A 19,138-nucleotide genomic window follows, 5' to 3' on the forward strand; every position below is an offset into this window, starting at 1 on the left:
GAACTATGACGGAATGTGAAATACAGTGTATCTCTCAAATTAATCACCTGAAGCCTGAATTCATGTGTTAGTATGTTTTGCAGTTCAGGGAGGTAGGCCGCCAGTCCGAGGTTGCCTGGGGAAGGATGCACAAGTTTCTTGAGCTTCTATGAGCCCGCATTAAGAAAAATACCTAAAAAGGACTGATATCTTATTCAAAGTTGTCCTGTGAAAATCTGAGCATTCCTTGCTTTCTAGGTAAGCTAGTTCTGCTTAACTTTAAACATCTCGTAGGATGTGTGCTATGTAGATGAAGTTCTGTTGAAGACAGTGTGTTTATTAGGCACAAACATGTTTTCCTTCAGCAGATGTTCTCATTTCACCATTTTTTTGGTCCCTCCTCCCTCTTTACCCCTCTCCCCTTCCCAAACAAGCCTGTTTGCTCTGGCCATATTCTGGCTTTCATTTATGTACTTCCTACAGCTATCCAAACCAAAGGTATTATTGAAATGCAGGGTCATGTTCCACAAATTTTTGGTAGGTGTCCCTGTTAAGATCCAACTGCCAGAAATAAGCTGCTAATGTTTACAGCGACTCTCCACACAGTAGTCCTGTGTTTCAGGCACGGAAATGGATTTTTTTTTTTTTTTTTTTTCCTTGTCTTGGGCTGTGAAGGTCAAAAACATTCCTTTGCCAGGGCATGATTGCAAAGTGTTGTGAAAGAGCATCTTCCCTTCATCTATGTCCTTTCCACACATTTACACTTTAATAGGAAAAAGTCAGATTTTGTTTTCCCCTCCCAGTTTCTGACCTGTTCCTAACCTCCCAGTTTATGCACGTGCTGTGGCCATAGCTGGAGTGGTTTTTAAGTTAGGAAATTGTATAGCTCCATTATGTGCTGTAATCTGCATTGCCATGTGCAGATGGAGACCCATCTGTCTTCCTGACCAAATGGGCTTGTAGCATACATATCTTTTTTTTACATTTTTGAGATTCATGCAGTTAAATGAATTTCACCCAGTGGCTTGGAGAGCGAGCACATATATCTGATAATCAAGTCCTCTTTCCTGACATTCCTAACATCTGCTGGAATAGGAAGGGGATATGCTGGGAAATGCAGTTTTGTAATACTTTTTTCAGAGTCTGAGATAGAAAAGTACGCACTCAAATAGTTGTATTCTTAGTAGCTTTTTCTAAAACTCTTATTCTGCATGGAAATTTATGTAGAAAGTGTGTATGCTGTGCCAGTGCCTAGTGTTTAGGTCCATATGCAGGTTCATGAAATCTATACATTACTTAGCAAAGTCCATTATTCCTCCTTAGCTAATAGTGTTTTTATTTTATTACTATTATTAAAATATGAACGTATTTTTACTTAATTTTATTGACAGCAGAGCTCTCTGACAAAACAGGTTTCTACTTTACACTTTCAGATGTCAAATAGAACGGATTCTGCCAGTGTGTTAAACTAACTGATGTGCAGTGACCGATAAATCCTAACTTTATAATAAGTGTCAAATTGTTCCAACTTTTCTTTGTAGTCACTCCATTAACAGGAATCCTGACGGATTCCTTTGGTATTCACATGCATATCAGAACTAATTCTCTGGGAATTCCAGGGCAATTCATCATTTTCTTTGTGTTTTATGATGCCAAAAATTGTTGCATGCATACATTATAAGATGGAAATTTAGGAACATATTTGACAACTGAAAATAGAAATCTGAGATAACTTCTGTTTTCATTAGACTATTTTATTAAATCTTCATTTCGGGATTAACCCTTTAAAACTAGTGGGTTGTTTACTTTCCTGGCTATCAGACTATTTTATGGAAAGGTCTCAGGCAGTAGTAAAGTCTTAGGAGAAACTTTTTATGAATAAATTAAAGCATTTCAGGAATGGTATTTCTGCTCAATATTTGTGTTGCTTATGAATTTTTTCCACCAGAGATCTGTGGGATTATATAGCTGGAACATTGCAGTTTGTATGGCAATAAACAAAAGTGTGCAAAGCAGTCTTCGTGGTAGGACTTTGGTTAACTGTTAAATTTGTAACAGAATGAGAGAGAGTTCATTATGAGGTCTTGGTTTTAAAAATATTACTGACCTAAAGCAGTTAAGAGTACATCAGTGGCTACTGAATTACAGATACATCATTAAGAATATATTTGAAAGCTGTGTCTTTTTTTCCTTACTCACATAAGGTGTTTCAAATATGGGACCTGTCTACATCAAAATGGGACATAGCGGCACATAACTGAAGGCTTATTATAAATTGCATTGTCTTACTATTTTTGGTATCAAATAGCTGTATTCTTTTTCCTACCTGTGAAACTAAAATGGCAGTCCATGTTTGTTTAGACCCTGTTGTATTAGTATTGGAATCAAGCCCACAAGGTAGGGCTATTAATAAGGAAGAGGAGGAATAAACACACTGATGGGTTTAGACTTTTATTTCTATTGTCTTAAAAATCCTCTAGGTTTTGGCTTTCATATGAAAGCAAGAAAGCAAAAGGAACTTACGGAAATTAACATGGGCTCTTATGCATCAGAGTGAAATATTTTAAAAATGTTATTATGAATGCTTTTATTGCTCTATTTTATTAATAATGCTAGGGATTTTTTTAAACTATTTCGGACAATTCCTTTGAATCTCAGTGCTTTGTAGGGGAATGAATGACTTCTCAAGCTGGAGCTAAAGTTTTGCACATGAATATTTTTAAAATACTCAATTAACTTGAAAACAAAATAGAAATGCAAAGCACACTGGTGGTGATTTTGTGTGAGACAGTTCAGAACTGTTTGGAGAAGTTGGGGGTCAGTTTAATGAATAGGCAGGCAAAGTGCCATAGTTCAAAATTCATCTTCTGATTAGTTGTACTTGCGGTTTGATGATATCTAAAGTAGGTCCTCTCGGCCATTATCAGTGCAGTAGAAAAATGAAGCATCTTGTCTTTTTTTAGTTTTGCTATGTTTTTAATAGTACTTGAAGAATAAAGGAGGAGGATGGAGATAACTATTTGTAGGGATAAAATTTGGCATAATATAAATCAGATATACAAACCTTTGTTAAGTTATGACATCATTTCCCTATATGTAATATGGGTGTGAAATACATGCTGTCTTTGGCTTGGCTTGGTTTGTGTATCTGTGTTTCTTTTTCGACAAAAGCAATGCTTTCTGGATACCCGCATGCATAAACTCATAAAAGAAGCTCTTTACCACAGAGACAAGTGATTCAGTTGTCATCACAGAACCGCTATGGTTGGAAAAGACCTGTAAGTTCATCAAGCCCAACCATCAACTAACACCACCATGCCCATTAAACCATGTCCCACAATGCCACGTCCACACGTTCCTTGAACACCTCCAGGGATGGTGACTCCACCACTTCCCCGGGCAGCTTATTCCAGTGTCTCACCACCCTCTCAGTAAAGAAATTTTTCCTAATATCGAGTCTAAACCTCCCCTGGCACAACTTGAGGCCATTTCCTCTTGTTCTGTCACTTGTCACTTGGGAGAAGAGACCAACACCCACCTCTCTGCAACCTCCTTTCAGGTAGTTGTAGAGAGCAATAAGGTCTCCCCTCAGCCTCCTCTTCTCCAGACTGAACAACCCCAGCTCCCTCAGCCGCTCCTCGTAAGACTTGTGCTCCAGACCCCTCACCAGCTTCGTCGCCCTTCTCTGGACACGCTCCAGCACCTCAATGTCCTTCTTGTAGTGAGGGGCCCAAAGCTGAACACAGGATTCGAGGTGCAGCCTCACCAGCGCCGAGTACAGGGGCACCATCACCTCCCTGGTCCTGCTGGCCACACCATTTCTGATACAGGCCAGGATGGTGTTGGCCTTCTTGGCCACCTGGGCACACTGCTGGCTCATCTTCAGCCGGCTGTCAACCAACACCCCCAGGTCCTTTTCTGCGGGGGAGCTTTCCAGCCACTCGTCCCCAGGCCTTTAGCGTTGCTACAGCTTCTGGCAAGCTGAGATGTAAATGCAAATGTTTGTATTTTTGTTCTGATTTTTTGAAGCTAGAGACTTCAAACCCCAAAGCTGTCCGCATCTGGTTAGGAGGTTGCTTGCCGCTTATGTGGAGCGGCTGGCTTGTAGAGCTGACTGCCCTCAGGCTGGTAACCCAGCGAAAGCGGGGTTGCAATGAGTACGTGTTTCAGTTATCAATTCTCATCTCTAAGATCTTGTGGTATTTCTGTTCCTTCATCTTTTTTCAGATGTTAAGCTCTCTTTCACACAGGACTGGTCTTTGCTGGAGAGCTGGCTTGAGCTGTGTTTGGAGCATGGCCCCTGATTTAAGTCCCAAGCATTGACAGCAATCCCTTCTGTCAGTCAGGCGGGCTGGTGCCTGCAGCTCAGCTTCTCTGGACGTTGTCGCACTGGCAGGCTGGGTTGCTCGTGAATAGGCCTTTCTTTGCAGCCACGTGCTCGCTGCCGGTAGGGCCACCCACGGTCTGTGGGCTTTAATGAGGGTGCTGCAATCGAGCTAATTTTGCTCTAGGGACAGTCACAAGCCTTCAGCCTTGTAGAGACTACATGGTGAACTGCACACCGACCTAAGTGAAAAACGAGCACTTGTTCAGCTATGTTTGATCCGTTGTGCAGCACTACCGCTATCCCGCAAGCAGCCTGTGACTATGGTCGTGAGGAGCATGGGTGTGGGAAGGTGCGTGGAGGACTGCTGGAGCATGCTGCGATCCTCACCTTGGTTCCACGTGGCTCTCAGCTAAGCTGAAGTTCACATGATCTGTTTGAATTTGGAGTATATCACTCAGTTTCAGGGTCATGACTTTACCTTCACAAGTTACACCTATTTCCGAGCAGGTTTACTATGTGAAATTTAAAGGTTCCCAGAATTGAGAGAGGAGACAGACTGATAAAGTAAATAGGCAGATTTCATATTGTTCTAATAAAATGATAGTTTCCATCTTGCCCTTCTACCATTACTGTTTCCAGCTCCTATACTCTTAACTGGTGAAGCTTATCAAGGGATAAACAGACTTCCTGGGGAAGATACTTCTAAGTGGGAATTTTTGGTAACCTTTAGAGAGGGACGTTTGTTATGATGGAGTGATTGGGATTCAGATGTCATGTCGTCTCTTTGGAAGTCATACAGGTTTTCTTACTGCCTGCAACAGTGAACAAATGAAGATTAAGTTTTGGGGTTGCTTTTTCTGTTTGATGTTCATTTTCCTCCCCAGCACTGCAACACTAGTTATCCCTCCTGAGCGTGCAAACCTTGTGAAAGCAGCTCGTTGTGTGCATGGGATCAGCAAGCGTGCCCTCAGCCACTGGCAGAGTGTCCGGTTGCGCAGGCAGATGTGTGGAGCTTGTGGTACAGGCAGAGAGGCAAAGTTTCTTCCCCAGCTTGTTGGGAAGTGATGGATGGCAAGGAGGTGGCTGGAGGAAGACATATGCTCGCTGAGGGGGTAGCGCCGCTGCCTCGGTAGAAAGGCAGGGTAGCACTGCTGCGCTCTCAAAGATGACATTGTTTTGTCCTCATAAACTACACACTTGCTTAATGCTGTGGAAAGTTGTTTGTCTGAAGCTCTGGAAAATCTGAAGTTCCCAGAAATTTATTTGTACTACAGAACCCAATCTTTTAACAGTTGAAACATCTCCCATTTGAGATCTTTGGTAGGTTGAGAGCTAGGAAATACAGCAAAAAATACATAGGTATGTATAGAGAAGGGTGTATGTATAATAATGTGTTTAGTGTAGTTACTTTGCTTCTGCTGCTCCAACAAGTGACATGCAAGTTGTTTTCCACCTGTACTGTACACAGTAGTTTTAAGAAACTGCAAGTTGTTAAGAATTTTGGAATGTGAGCTCTACAAAACTTCCTGGGGAATTTGAGATACCTGTTGCGCATGTGGAATTGCACTTTAAAAAAAGCAGAGAGTGTGTTTCACGGAGTCTGAGGTTTAATAGGCTTTCACTTTCATTTAAACTGGAATGTTTTTTCCAATTGTCTGGAAGTGATACTTCATTAAAACGGATCTGCCTCTTCAGCATAGTCAAGAACCCTGAGAGCAGGACCACATACATATTTCCAAATGGCAAGAGCTTCAGTAAGGTGTGGTTTCTAATTAAAAGATTTCCTCCTAGCTCGTATGCTAAAACTGCATTACAACTTATGTATATTATTAACATAATTATTTTCAAATGATTTCTTGATTGCTTAGTTTTTTCTTAATATTCAAGACATAATTTTATATTTATGTGTTGCATCTATTAACAGCAACAGTGAAATAACACTCTCCAGTGTATTCTTGTTTTCTCAGAATATGAACAAAGTGTAGATTGTTACCTTTTAAAGAATGTATACAATAACATATATGCTCTTCTGTAAATTAGACAAATAGAGAAACAAAATTACTTCATCCCATCTTTTGGATCTATTTTAAGTGTGTGCATATTGTACCAAAAAAACTGTTAATTCACCCTGCCTACCCCCTCACTCCACCCTCTATGGCATACCTATCTGAAATTTAGAAGGATTCTCATGCCACTTAAAATCCAGCCTGTTTTTTTGTTTTGTTTTTTTTTCCCCCTTATTTATCCATTATTTAAAAAGTATGAATTTTGACTGTAATTAACAGGTGATTACAATTAGATTCCTGGCTATAGCCATTTTATTAACAGGGTAGCAATCCTGCCTAGCAAAGCAGACATTTGGGACTGAGCAAACTATGTTTCTGCCTCCAGTACACATTAAAAGACCAACTGGCAGAGTGTCTTTGTGGGTGACATAAACTTGCCTGTTAAAGTAATTTGGCTGGAATTGTTCACAGTCTGGCTGATTGTGCTTATAAGCAAGACATTTAATGTTTTAAATTGCTGTTAGTCATTGTCAAGGAAAGCAGGACTACTGCAAGTAAATAAAGTCAGTGAAATGTACGTAATGACTGGTTACTGGATGAGTAGACAGCTGCTTGGGAGAGCCAGATGGAGTATGAATGTGTGGGTGGGAGGGAATTGAGGCAGATGGTGCCTGGGGATATGTTGTTCCATTGCTGTGCGTTGTTGTCCCTGCCTTCTCTCTCTGTGTAGGAATTAGCAAGAACCCACTTGTTTCTGAGGACCTACTGTGGTACTGCGCTTCCCAGCTCTCCTTGTGTGTTAGCATGCTTGGGGCTAGGGATTAAGAGCATGACCCAAGAGCTGTGTGCTGGATGTGCTGCAGGGAGCCGTTCTCTCTCAGAGTTGTGGTGTTACCATTAAATTAGAATTTAAAAATTCATTAACCTCTCTTTCTTTATCTCCACCATAGGATGGGTCACTGGGAAATATTGATGACCTGGCACAGCAGTATGCAGACTACTATAACACCTGCTTCACGGATGTGTGTGAGAGGATGGAAGAGCTGCGCAAACGGAGGGTTTCCCAAGACCTTGATGTGGTATGTAGAGAAGTTATGACTTTATTAAGAAATGATTGTCATTTATGCCCCAGATGAAGAATCAATATTTCATCTTGAAGAGTTGTACCCAGGGAAATAACTATATGTGATTGTGTTCATGTACACAAACATTTTGGCCAACTCCATTAAACACTTGAAATCAGCAGGATTAGGTTTTTTTCTAGGTATTTGTTACGATTCATTAAGCCTTGGAGTCTGCATTTCTTAGTTGTTCTTTAGAGTACTTTTTGGTTACATACATTCGCTTGCAAACCTCAAGTCTTGGAGGCAAGATTAGTGTCTGATTAAAGCATCGTGTCCTTGCTCCAAGATGCTCCTGGTGTGAGCATAATGAAACTGTGTGCTGTTTTTCAGTTGCACTGTACAAACTGTTAAATTCCTGCTTCTCAAAACTCCAAGGTGCAAATACTGGTTTCAGGCTCCCAAATGTAAGCAATCTTCAATTTTGTGAACCTTGTTCCATTATTATGCATTACAGAACCTGTAGCAGGGGAACATAGCAGAGTCATTCAGGCTGGAAGGAATCTCAGGAGGTCCAACCTAATCCAAAATTGTGCTCAAATCAGTGTCAAGACTAAATTCAAACCAGGGCTTGGGCTTTATCTGATTGGGTTTGAAGACCTCCAAGGATGGGGGCTTTGCAGCCTCTCTGAGCAACCTGTTGCACTGATTAACCGTCTTCATAGTGAACTTTTCTTTTTTTCCTGATATTCTGTTCAGAACAGAATATCATAGGTACAATACAGTACCCCATAGGTACCAGCAAGCTGCCAGTAGGTCTCCTCGAAGCAGTCTTTTCTCCAAGCTGAATCTCCCAGCTCCCTTGTCCTCTTCTTGCAGGGCAAGGGCTCAAGTCCTTGAGCACTTTGCTGGCCCTCCCCTGGACTCATTCAAGCTTATCAACACCTGCCCAGCATGTGGGACTGCAGAGCTGGAGGTGGTGGTACAAGTGTGGCCTGACAAGTGCCAGGGAAAGGGGAAGAATTGCTTCCCTCGATCTACTGGCTACATGGTGTGGGATGGTGCTGGCTGTCATTGCTGCCTTGGGCACGCTGCTGGCTCGTGCTAAGCCTACTGTCCCCCAGGCCTTTTCTTCAGAGCAGGCTGCAGAGCTGTCAGTCCCCAGCCTGTGCTGGTGCATGGGCTTGCTTCTCCTCACAAGCAGGACTTTGCATTTGTCCAAGCTGAATTTCATGAGGTTCCTGCCAGGCCACTCTGAATGGCAGCTCTGCCCTCAAGTGTATTGACTGCAGCCCGAGGTGGACATTATCCACAGCCTTAACAGGATAGGGCCCTGCGCTACTCTGCTTGTAACTGGCCTCCGAGTACGGCACATTAAATGCTACTCTTAAAGCCCAACTAGCCAGTTTTTCACTAATTCAGTTGCATAGACTCCCTAGGGAGTCCCACTTTAGCAGAAACTAATCTATATGCAGGTAATCTCCATACCTCATTTTTCTTAGGTTTAAGAAGGAACTTTTTAGGAGGCCTATCACAAAAATATCATGTGTTTTCACTTGTTGGACAGTTTCCTTACTGTCCTGTAACATTAGTAAATGTTTGTCACTACTTAGGATGTGTATATATTACTGGTTGCTGTGCTTTTTTCATTGTAAACTTCTTTGTCAGTTTTTGTAACATTTGTAAAGATCATCTGTGACAGAAAATAGCTTTTAGGTCTGCTTTGTTAGGTCTTCAGTGTTAAGTTTGTGTTTCTCAACAGTGTATGTAAAAACATACGATAGACTTACAGAAGTTTCCTTGAACTCTTGTCTTGCAGAAAACAGGTTGCTGAAGGAATTTTTTTTTTGTCACTTACAGTTTTGCTGTGGTGGTAACTTTCGTATAACACATAGAGAAACTCATAACCGAAGTATGGTTAATACCTCTACTGAGGCTGTGGCAGAGCCAGCATGGGATCTGATCACAGTTCTGCAGTTCCTCTACAAGATCAAATCCTTTAAGAGAAATTCGGGAGCTGAAGTTGTGTAATTGTGTCTTCTTCCTTTGCTTCCCCAGACCCTTGCACTGACTAGTAGCAGGGAGTGGCTTGCGTCCTTTCTCTAGCAGCTGTGTTTGATGATGTGGATTACTTAAGGCTACTTTCTTTCTTTTTGGGATTCCAATTTAGCAACTGTGAGGCTTCTAGAGCTTGTATGGACTGTGAACTTCAGTTACACAATGAATGCCTGCAGGAGCAAGACAGAGAGAGCCATCTCCTCTGCCCCACTAAAGTTTTCTAGTTCCTTCTTTATTTTTAAATTAAAAAAAAATCAAATGTATTTGGCAGATCTATTGCTGCCAAGAAGTTCCAAGTGTTAACCAAAAGGTTATCGCAGGAAATCCCTTTGTAGACAGACCCTTGAGGCTTCTGTGCAAAGAAGCTGACGGCACAGAATCATGATTCTTGTGAAACCCCCCCTGCTTGGCATACCTGGTATTCTGGGTAGCTGTTGGCAGCAACAAAACCCCTTTTCCTGGCACTCTTGGAAGGCGGCTCCTGTGCTGGGTAATGAAGTGTGCCTTATGGTGGGTCTTCCATTTAGACAGATGGGCCTAATTTGGCTCCTTTCACTTCCGAAGCTGCAGAAGCCAGGCTGGGGTAAGTCATGTGAGCTTAATTAACTCACATCAAAGGTACAGAGGTTCATGCTGGTTTAAATAGATGCAAGCTAACCTAAGATAGACCAGCGAGTGATTCATTAGCTCGTTCTGCTCAAAAGAAATTATAGTCAGAGAAGGTGGCTGTGTGAAAAGACATCCTGGAGATTCCTCTTCAGTGGCTCTTATGTTGAGTTTGCTCACTCTAGTAGTCCAGTGATGACTTCTTGAACTGTCAGGTCAGAGAGAAGATGCTGCAATTGAAAATTAAATTAGTGCTCAATTTTTGCTACGTTTGTCACCACTATAATACAGTTTCTGGACATCAGATAGCCATTCTGGTGGTAACACATGAGACTATAGATATTACCTCACTTCCACAACAACAGCATCCAAACAGTGCTGACTGCAGCTGAAACTTGCTCTCATCAATAAGTAGGCAGGCTTGACTTAGGTACACAGGGAGTGGGAAATGTCCATGTTGACTAGAATGTATTCACGGGATAGAGTAGTATGCCTGTTTATAATCTGCTGTAGAAACAGGAGTTGGTTTAAACAGCAGAGCTGCCAAAATGACTGCAAAAGTACTAATGTGAAAGACAGAACGGAAGAGAGACTTATTTGTTGTGATGTTTTTCATCTCTTTACAGCTTGAGGAAAGGTAGCATATTTGCAGAGGTTTTGGAATAGTGAATGGGGAGTAATGCTGGGGGAAATGCCGGCTACATAGCATATCCCAGATGTGCTGTAATGGCAAAATACATGCACCAGATAGCAAATATATGCAGCCCTAAAATTATTATGCATCAGTATTATTGGGCTGTTAGTCTAGCCTGGCTTTGCTGTGCCATACATTGCTCTTCTATCAGGGGTGAGGAGGGACAGTGCTGTCCATATACCCTCTCTTCCCAGCGGTGGGGTCGTGCCAGAACTGGAGGTGGGCAGTACTTCTGCTCTTCCTACCCCCTGCCGCTGATGGTCTACTCCCTCTCTTTACCAAAGTGCTAGAGCAGAGCTGATATGCATGTAGTGCTAGTGCAAATTTCCAAGGTTTTGCTGGAGTGAAGGTTACTGAATCATGAGAAGGGAGTACCATAGGATAAACCCAACCTCTCCACTGAGATCAGGTTTAAATGTGGAATAAGGTGGGGGGCGGGGTGGGGGGGGATGAGTCTCTGTTGACAGCGATCTCAAAGCTACAGATCCCATGTGCAAAAAATTTCATAAAACAAAAGGTATTGGGATACGTCTTTAGATTTTTTTATAATCATGAAAGATCAGGCAATCAATAGCTGTGATATAGCTGGGAGACTGCAGCTTGATTTTTGGACATCAGTTCTGCTGTCTTCCTCTGAAATGCAGTATCAGTGATAAATAATACGTAGCAGAAACACAAAAGGCCAAAGTTAGGTTTGGAGCTGCTTCTACTGAATGCTCTGAACAAAGAAATAGTGGGTCACCCCAGGGCTTGAAGCATCCTCTAAACGTTGCCCAGAGAGGCTGCGTCAGGAGGAGCAGTGTACTGACAAAGAAGTGCCTGAGCTGGCAGAGCTAGAGCTTTGCCAGGAACATGTCTTTAGCTCTGGCTCACCTAGATTGCCCTTTGTAGTGTTGCCACTGGAAGGACAGAAATATGAGCTGTTTATTGCTGCTTCTGTACACTTTGAAATAATTTTAAGCTGTTTGAGAGCAAGTGTTGATGTCTTGAGTGTATATTGTACTTTCTAATCAGCTCTCCAACCTTTCCTATCTGACCATGGCCATTTCAGTCTAGATATCCTGCTCTGGAGTTGAATTTTTAAAAAAAACCACTTTGTAAAATTGTTTGGGACAGCAGCATATCTTGTAAGAAAAGAGTATCTGCAGATGGAGCTGAACACAGAGTATTTTTCCAAATGGTAGTGTTGTCAAGGATTGTTAGTTGTCCCTAACCATGATAACTGCTTTTTGTGTTTGGAATTTTGCCTCTGTTTTTGTAATGGAGAATGTGCTTGGGTTTGGACATTAATGTTTGTGAACAGCATGGGAGTTGCCTGCATTTCCTAGCATTTGGCCTATTCCTGTGCACCATGTGGTTTTCTGGCTGAGAAGCAACTGCAGTCAGAGTAGATACATCCATTATGGGCCTGAAAATCCACTGTATCACAGGTAATATTGAGCTGGACATCTGCTAAAATGCAGTTATGGCCAGAAAAGTGACTCTGTGAGGGTGGCACCTTGTTACTGCTCATATCTGCTTCCTTGGTGACTTCGGGATCATACCTGGCTGGCTCACTGACAAAACCATGTTCGCCTTGCCTGTCAGCAGGGCAGGACAGCATTGATATAGCTGTGAAAGAGCAAACTGCATTCTGTTGTCTCATCCATCACTGACAGCGGCCAGCTAACTGCTGCTGCCAAGGTCTGTATTGTAGCTGATGATCTTGAAGTCAAAGAACAGCTTGAGGTTTTCTGATGGACTCTGTCAGCTACAGTTGTGGCACTGAGAAGTTGCACTAATCTCCTGACTTGCAAGTTACATAAAGTTAAAATTAATGCCACTGGAAAGCTATAAGGTACACAAGTATACCTTTTTTTTTTCTCCATCCATTTAATTCATTTCAATGTGTAAAAGCAGAAGTGTGCAGAAACTCCCTGTATGCATTGTGGTAAAGTACAGTGCACGTGTTTGACAAATTGACTTACCTAATCCCATGTGTTTTTACAGTACATGTACACATACAAAGTCAGAAAAGAAAAATGAACAGAAAACCAACATAAGTTTCTTGCCTTGCTGCCCAACATGTATGCAGTCCTCATAAGTCTTGGCTGTGCATGGTTTTGAAAGATGCTCAGCAACCGGTTGTTTGATTACAAATGGAGTTGACCGTCTAAGTAATGTCATCACGTATAAATGGTATGTGTCCAGCAAGGCAGAGTGGAGGAAAAGTGGCAAAAGTAGAGCAATTAGTAATTTGAGTGATAGGATAATTAGGCTTTAACCTTTTTAGAGGTGTATTTGGCTGATACGGTACTGCTGGTTGGCGATATCATAAGACTACTTGAGAAACTAGCCAACCTTCACTGAAGGAGACTAAAATACCCAGAACTGCTGCAGTCAGTGATTGATGCATATTTAAGAAATCTCCGTGGGAGCTAGCTACTGAAGCTGGAGTTACAAAGCTGAACATCTTTGTGGAGTCTGCATGTGCCTGCTCTGTAACTATCTCTAGCCACGTCTGCTATTCTTTGCATCTTACACACATTAAAATCTCAGGATCCTAAAAGAGACTGCTTATTCCCTGACATGAAACGATCAGCTCTGCTTTGCAAATGCAATACTGGCTGCTTTTTACCTTTGTCCTGAGAGGACACCTCTATATCTTGCTGGAACAGTATTCCACTGTTTTGTTTTGTCTTGCTGGCTGTAAGAGGCCTTCCAAAGTATAAACAACATCTGAGCTAGATTAAAAAGGTATCTACAACACAAAAGAAGAGCTCGAGAACACACAGATAAGACTTTCTAAATTTTTGAGAGTTTCCAGGCCTTATCAGGCAGACATACAAAAGAAAAAGTAGCAGTAAATACATAGACGTTCAAGCATTTTTTTTCTCCAGTATAGCTTGAAATAGAAGGGGTTTTGCCTGAATATGAGGTGCATAAAGTAGATTTACACAGAAAATATGTAATAGAGATTGACTATGTGTGCAGTCTCAGTCTCTCAACATTTTAGGCTTTATCTTTGTAAGTTAAATCCATAGTAATTTTTTCATCATTAATGGAGCTTTTCAAAGGTAGACACAATGGAAATTCTGGAACAGACGGGCTATTTTTAGTGTCTCATGTATCACGCACCAGGACAGCAAGGGCATTTAAATACAGAGCTAGCATTAAGTATGAAAATAAAGCAAGGCTTGTTCCACACACAGCAAAGTGAATACCATTCTTAAACAGTTCTTAGTCCACTTAGTACTAGCAGACTAAGTAAAAATCTCTCAACTTTCTGTAAGCTAATGATCTCCTGCAGTCTCACCACTGTTTTTGTTGGAAGCCCATTTATGAATAATCCCTTCAGCAAAATCTGACTGTTTATAGGCAGACTTTATAGGCTGGAGACTCAGCAGACTGTGCAGCTATGGTGGGTTGGGTGACCTTATCTTCCTTTTATATGTTTCGAGGGTCCTTGCTTTTTGGAGTAGGATCTTCAGTTTAACACTTCTGGTCTTCTGAAAATGTTTGTATTTTTGGCAATGTCAGTGTTATGGGAAGAACAGGTGTTCAAAGGTAATTGTTATTTTTTCTGAACTGGCAATACTGGTACGAATAAAATAATATTTATGTTATAAATAGAAAAGATAACTCACTGCTGGTAGTTTGACTGATAATTGCGGAGGGGAGAAATTCTCCTTAGTGTTATAAATGTTTTTCTAGCTATACTTAATCTTTTAGCAGCACCTGTAATGATTTTTCTTATCCCTTTATGTTCAGTGGGACTTTTGCTTTGAACATAAGATCAGTTGAATATATTCTTACTGTGCTGTTCTTTTACCCTAGAAGCAGTGCGTATCAGCTGGAACTGACAGACTAGATTTGTATTAACTCTGTGATTTAATCTCATCAGAGCCTGAGGACTTTGGGGGGAGGAGGGGAATTGGTTGACTAACCACAGCTCCCTTTGTGTATTTTTTTTTTTTTAATCCTTTCTCCCCTCTGAATTTAAAAATGACAGCAAAAATGGAAATGTACAGCGTCGTGCTATCTGGACCATTAGGTAAATTTCATTGCAAAGGATACGATTGTTAAAAAAGAAAGCAAATTAAATTGTCATTTAAGAAGGTGCATCTCTGAGGAAAAAAAAAACAACAGAAAAAACAAAACCAACAAAGAAACAAACAAAAAAACCCAAAACACCCAAACTCTGTGGTGAACAGTTTCTGTGGTGTGCAACCCATCTTGCCACTGACATATTACTAGAAGAATTCCAAAATACCCAGCGGAGTGGCATTACTCTGGGAAGGACAGCAATGTGTATTGGCTGGGTCAGAAGAATGTCAGACTCTTGTAACATGGTAGCAGCTAAACCAACAGAAGAATGAACCTAGAAGGTGTAATGTCTTGTATTTAGCTTATTCTTTGTCCTTCAGCCTGACTCCCCACGCAGCCTCCATGTACCCTCCTTCTGTCCCCCAACCACTGCTCTCCAGTCCATCTATGTGTGCTGAAGACAGCTGATGGCAACTTCAGATGTCAAGTAATTCTTGTGCTAGCTTGCACTTCTTCTAAGTTCTTGGGTAGAGGAATACCACCCCGGGTCCTCAAGGAATAGTAGGGATATTGCTCAAGATAGAAGTCTTAAAATTAGTGAGGTATTCAAAACCCACACTTGTAAGAACCATAACAGCCTTGCAGGTCATCAGGGAAAACAAACAGGTCTTAATCAAGAATAAATCAAGAGCATGTGATGAGAATGAGAAACACATCACGAGTATTTGTGCACATCTGGATGTGCTTTGGAACATCTGTTTTTCCGCAGCAGAAGGATACTCCTCCAACAAAGATGCCCAGAGGAAGGCAAGCCTCCATCTGTGAATTCAAAGGGCTTGGGGGTTGGTGTCTTCTTTTTTTTTTTTTTTTTGCCAGCCTGGCCCTGCTCTTCATGATGTAGGTTCTGATGCTGCACAGCTACTCTCCTTTGATCTCTTCATGCTTTATCTTCTCTCAGTGTTGTGTAGGTTTCCTGTTTCAGCAGCGTCGCCTGAAGCACACAGAGAAATGCTGTTTTGAACAAGATGGTCTGTGAATTTTGTGTTTGAAGGAGAACTCAAGCAGTTTGAAGAGATGTGATTTCTTTGTTGATTGATCAATCTGTTTTCCACAAAATAATAAAAAGGAATGGCTATCAGCTGGAAACTCCTCTTCTTGACTCCCATATGTCATATCCCTCTTGATTTACATTTCTAAGTTTTCCCTGACAGTTTAGATTGCAGCTCTGTCTTATATAAGGGAACAAAGTAATTTGGGATTACTACATCCAGATTTTCCCTGATTCTTTTTTGGCTGTTCAAGCAAATTGAGTTGGGGAAGGCAATAATCCTGAAAAACATATGTATGAAAATGAATGGGTAATATTTTGGAAAAGGATTCAATTTCAGTACCTTACCAGAGGGATGAATTTCTTGTGTTGCTGGGCATGATGAACAAAATCAGTCATGGATCAGAAGCTAATTAAAGAAGAAAGACTTGAAATGATTAGCAAAATTTGGAATTCATAAGTTCAAAACATATACTGGTAATTTTTTGTTTATGTCTGTGCCTTTTGCCTGTTGCTGTTGGAGTTCCTGATAATCAGTTATAATCATTTGGTTTAGGCTCCATGTGAAAATAGTGGCAGTATGGTTGTGTACCCAGGCTCATTTAAGGATGTAAAGAAGGCAGTGTTTGCAGGAATAACGTCTTATTAAATCAACGGGTATAGCTGTAGAAAAATAGACAAGCTTTTCATCATATAAGGCTTTATTCACAAGCCATCCGGATAAATTAGGAAGATAAAAAAGCTAGCAAAAGAAAAATCAGAATTTGGAAATTTTGTTTTAAGACAGACTAGGCTGATAAACAGTATTTGAAAGAAGTCCATCTCCCTTTCACCTCCAAGGGGCACATGTTTCAGGCTTCAGTCAGCTTTCTGTCTTGGTGCATCCACAGACCTGTTCAGGTTTTTCCTCATTCTGATATCCCAGCAAAGTTTAAGCCGTAGTTCAAGTCTGTTTTGACAGAAGAGATAGCTTTTAAAGTTTTGCAGCATGTGGGAGGTGCTGAAAGTCATGCAAATAAGCAGTCAGTCATCGGAGTCGCTTTATTATGTTCAAGTGGTTAACTATTGAAAGCTACATAATTGGAGCCTTCAGTAGCTAGCCTACACAGAAGCTCACAAAATAGTTTTATTTCTCCTTTATGTAGCACTTTCCACCCTTGAAACCCTTTAAAAACATTAATTAGCCTTTGTTGCATCCTTTGAGGTTGGTAATTTGGGTACCATTATCCCTATTTAGGCCTCACCTCCCTGAGATTCAGCTGCTGATGAAGATTAACCTCTGTAATTCTCTTAATTCCTTCTCTGTAACTAAGTTTGCAACAGAGTAGCACAAAATTTATGGTAAGTTCAGAATGACTTAATAACAGAAAATGGCATTAGTCTGGGCCTACCCCAGTACAGCTGTAAACGAATACTGGCCACAAGAGCTAATTAAGCAGTGCATGGCCAGTGAATGCAGACAATCGGCTCAAGCCTGAAGTCCAGTCCACTAGCCCACACTTTAAAAAACCAAAAGTATCTTGAAAGTGTGCCAAGCTATTACAGCATTCCTGATCTAGCATCTTTCAGAGCATGGTCCTATTTTCCTCTGGAGTATGGAGGTCTGGTGAAGAGTCTAGCTCTACTGGTCAATAGCTCACTGCTAGCCATCTCTTCTACCATCCTGCCTCTACTTTAAATGACTGATCTATGGCGGGGATAATGCTAATAGAAACACAGAGGCAGAGAGCTGTGCTACTTCCCTGGGGAACGGGCTTACATTTCTTCAACAATGCATTAGTTTCACTGGGATAACATTGGCTGGTGATGGCTGAAAAAAATGCTATTTTATTAAGCCCCAAACTAAATACTTCGTTTTGAACACCTGTGGGAAAGTATGAGAAACGAAGGTCATGGCATGCAAAGTAGTAGGAGGTGGTGGTTTGATCCGGTGGTGTAGAAAACCAAAGTTTGGTTCTCTCCTCTGCCTGAGGAAACTTGAACTCTTATCTCCTGCAATTTAATATTCTGTAGACTTCTTAACCTTATCTGTTGATCAACCCTATCTGCATATATAAACAGTTCCTGGTGAGGCAGTGGGAATACCAGTGTCTCATCTTCCAGGTAGGCATCTTCTCTACAAAGCTAGTGAATCTTTTCTTCTTCACTTGCATGTTAAATAATTTAAATATTTTAAACAGGGTTCAACAGCTTTATTAGGAACAGAGTAGGACTATGAATTTTTGGCTCCCTTTTTATTATTTTATGTGTTTTGGTTACTTCGCATTGGAATGATACTCTAACAAGGAGCCAAGCTGCTGACTCTCTAGCAAAAGTAAAGATTATTTTTCTTGATTGCTGTTTTTGACTCCATAACTAGTTTGGATAATTTTTTGTTTGTAGGATAGACAATAGCAGGCAAATTATCTCCCTTGATCTCTTTGTTTATGAGTTAGCCTCCCAAGTTAACAGCAAGACTAGAATTTAGCTTAATGCTGGGCTGGATGAGCGTTTCAGGGGACTTGGTAACTTTATTTGTTTTTCCTCCTTTGAACTGCGTAATCTTTAGCATTAGTGGATTAGTTTTGTTGTGGCTATTGAATTGCAGGTGGTACCTGAAAACTTACACCTTTTGCTCTTGAAAAATACAGATGTCTTGTAGCAGTCATCCTGATTTGCTAAGAAATGTTAATGTTCTTCAAAATTTCTTTAAACGATGGGAATGGAAAACCACCATGATTTGCATCAACTCTTAGACTTGTCTTTGGTAACATGGAAATATGAAGTATCTCAGGAAGCTTTCTGTGAGTGAATGACAAGGGATAGTTAGACATGGAACACGTTGTTAAAAACATTTAGACAAACAAATCAAATATATTCTTTTCAGTGTGTTACAGTTTGGCTAAGGTAAACAGTTATTACAGAAGCTAAGTAGCCATGAATTTTTCTTACCGAATTTTTGGTCCAAAAGGAGTAAGGGAGGTTAGGAGGAGAGAAAGGTCAACGTAAATTTTAGCAATTGGACATGCTCTTCGGAGCTTCCGGCTCAATTTTTCCACTCTTGTGGGTTTGGTTGGGATACTTAGACTTTTCAGGTGCAGGAGGTGGTGAGTGCTGAAGAAAGGAGCCTCACCTTTGGGCAAGTGAGAGCAGAATAAGGAATCTAAGAGACTGTGGAGGAGGTGCCCCAGGAGCCGGGACCTCTTTGCCTGCCTACCTGCCTACCTTTGTCAGGCAGAAGAAGAGGAAAGAAGGGCATTTGGTCATTGGTAGCTAACAAGGGTGAGGAGTGAAATGCTAGAAGGTTCAGTGAGTAGGTCACTAAAAAACTAAGCTGGGATAAAGAAAAAGAGG

The 19,138-nt window shown here is 41.1% G+C and overlaps 1 protein-coding gene across 1 annotated transcript in view; it reads left to right on the plus strand.

Moving 5' to 3' along the window:
• The window catches only part of SASH1 (SAM and SH3 domain containing 1), a 575,518-nt gene that overhangs the window by 468,168 nt on the left and 88,212 nt on the right, over positions 1-19,138 (plus strand). Inside the window, exon 4 of the mRNA XM_059828717.1 lies at positions 7,263-7,391. Coding sequence (XP_059684700.1) covers positions 7,263-7,391 — 129 coding nt within the window. The remainder of the gene's footprint in view (positions 1-7,262; positions 7,392-19,138) is intronic.

The sequence above is a fragment of the Gavia stellata genome, chromosome 2 (genome assembly GCF_030936135.1).
Source record: "Gavia stellata isolate bGavSte3 chromosome 2, bGavSte3.hap2, whole genome shotgun sequence".
NCBI classification, from domain to species: domain Eukaryota; kingdom Metazoa; phylum Chordata; class Aves; order Gaviiformes; family Gaviidae; genus Gavia; species Gavia stellata.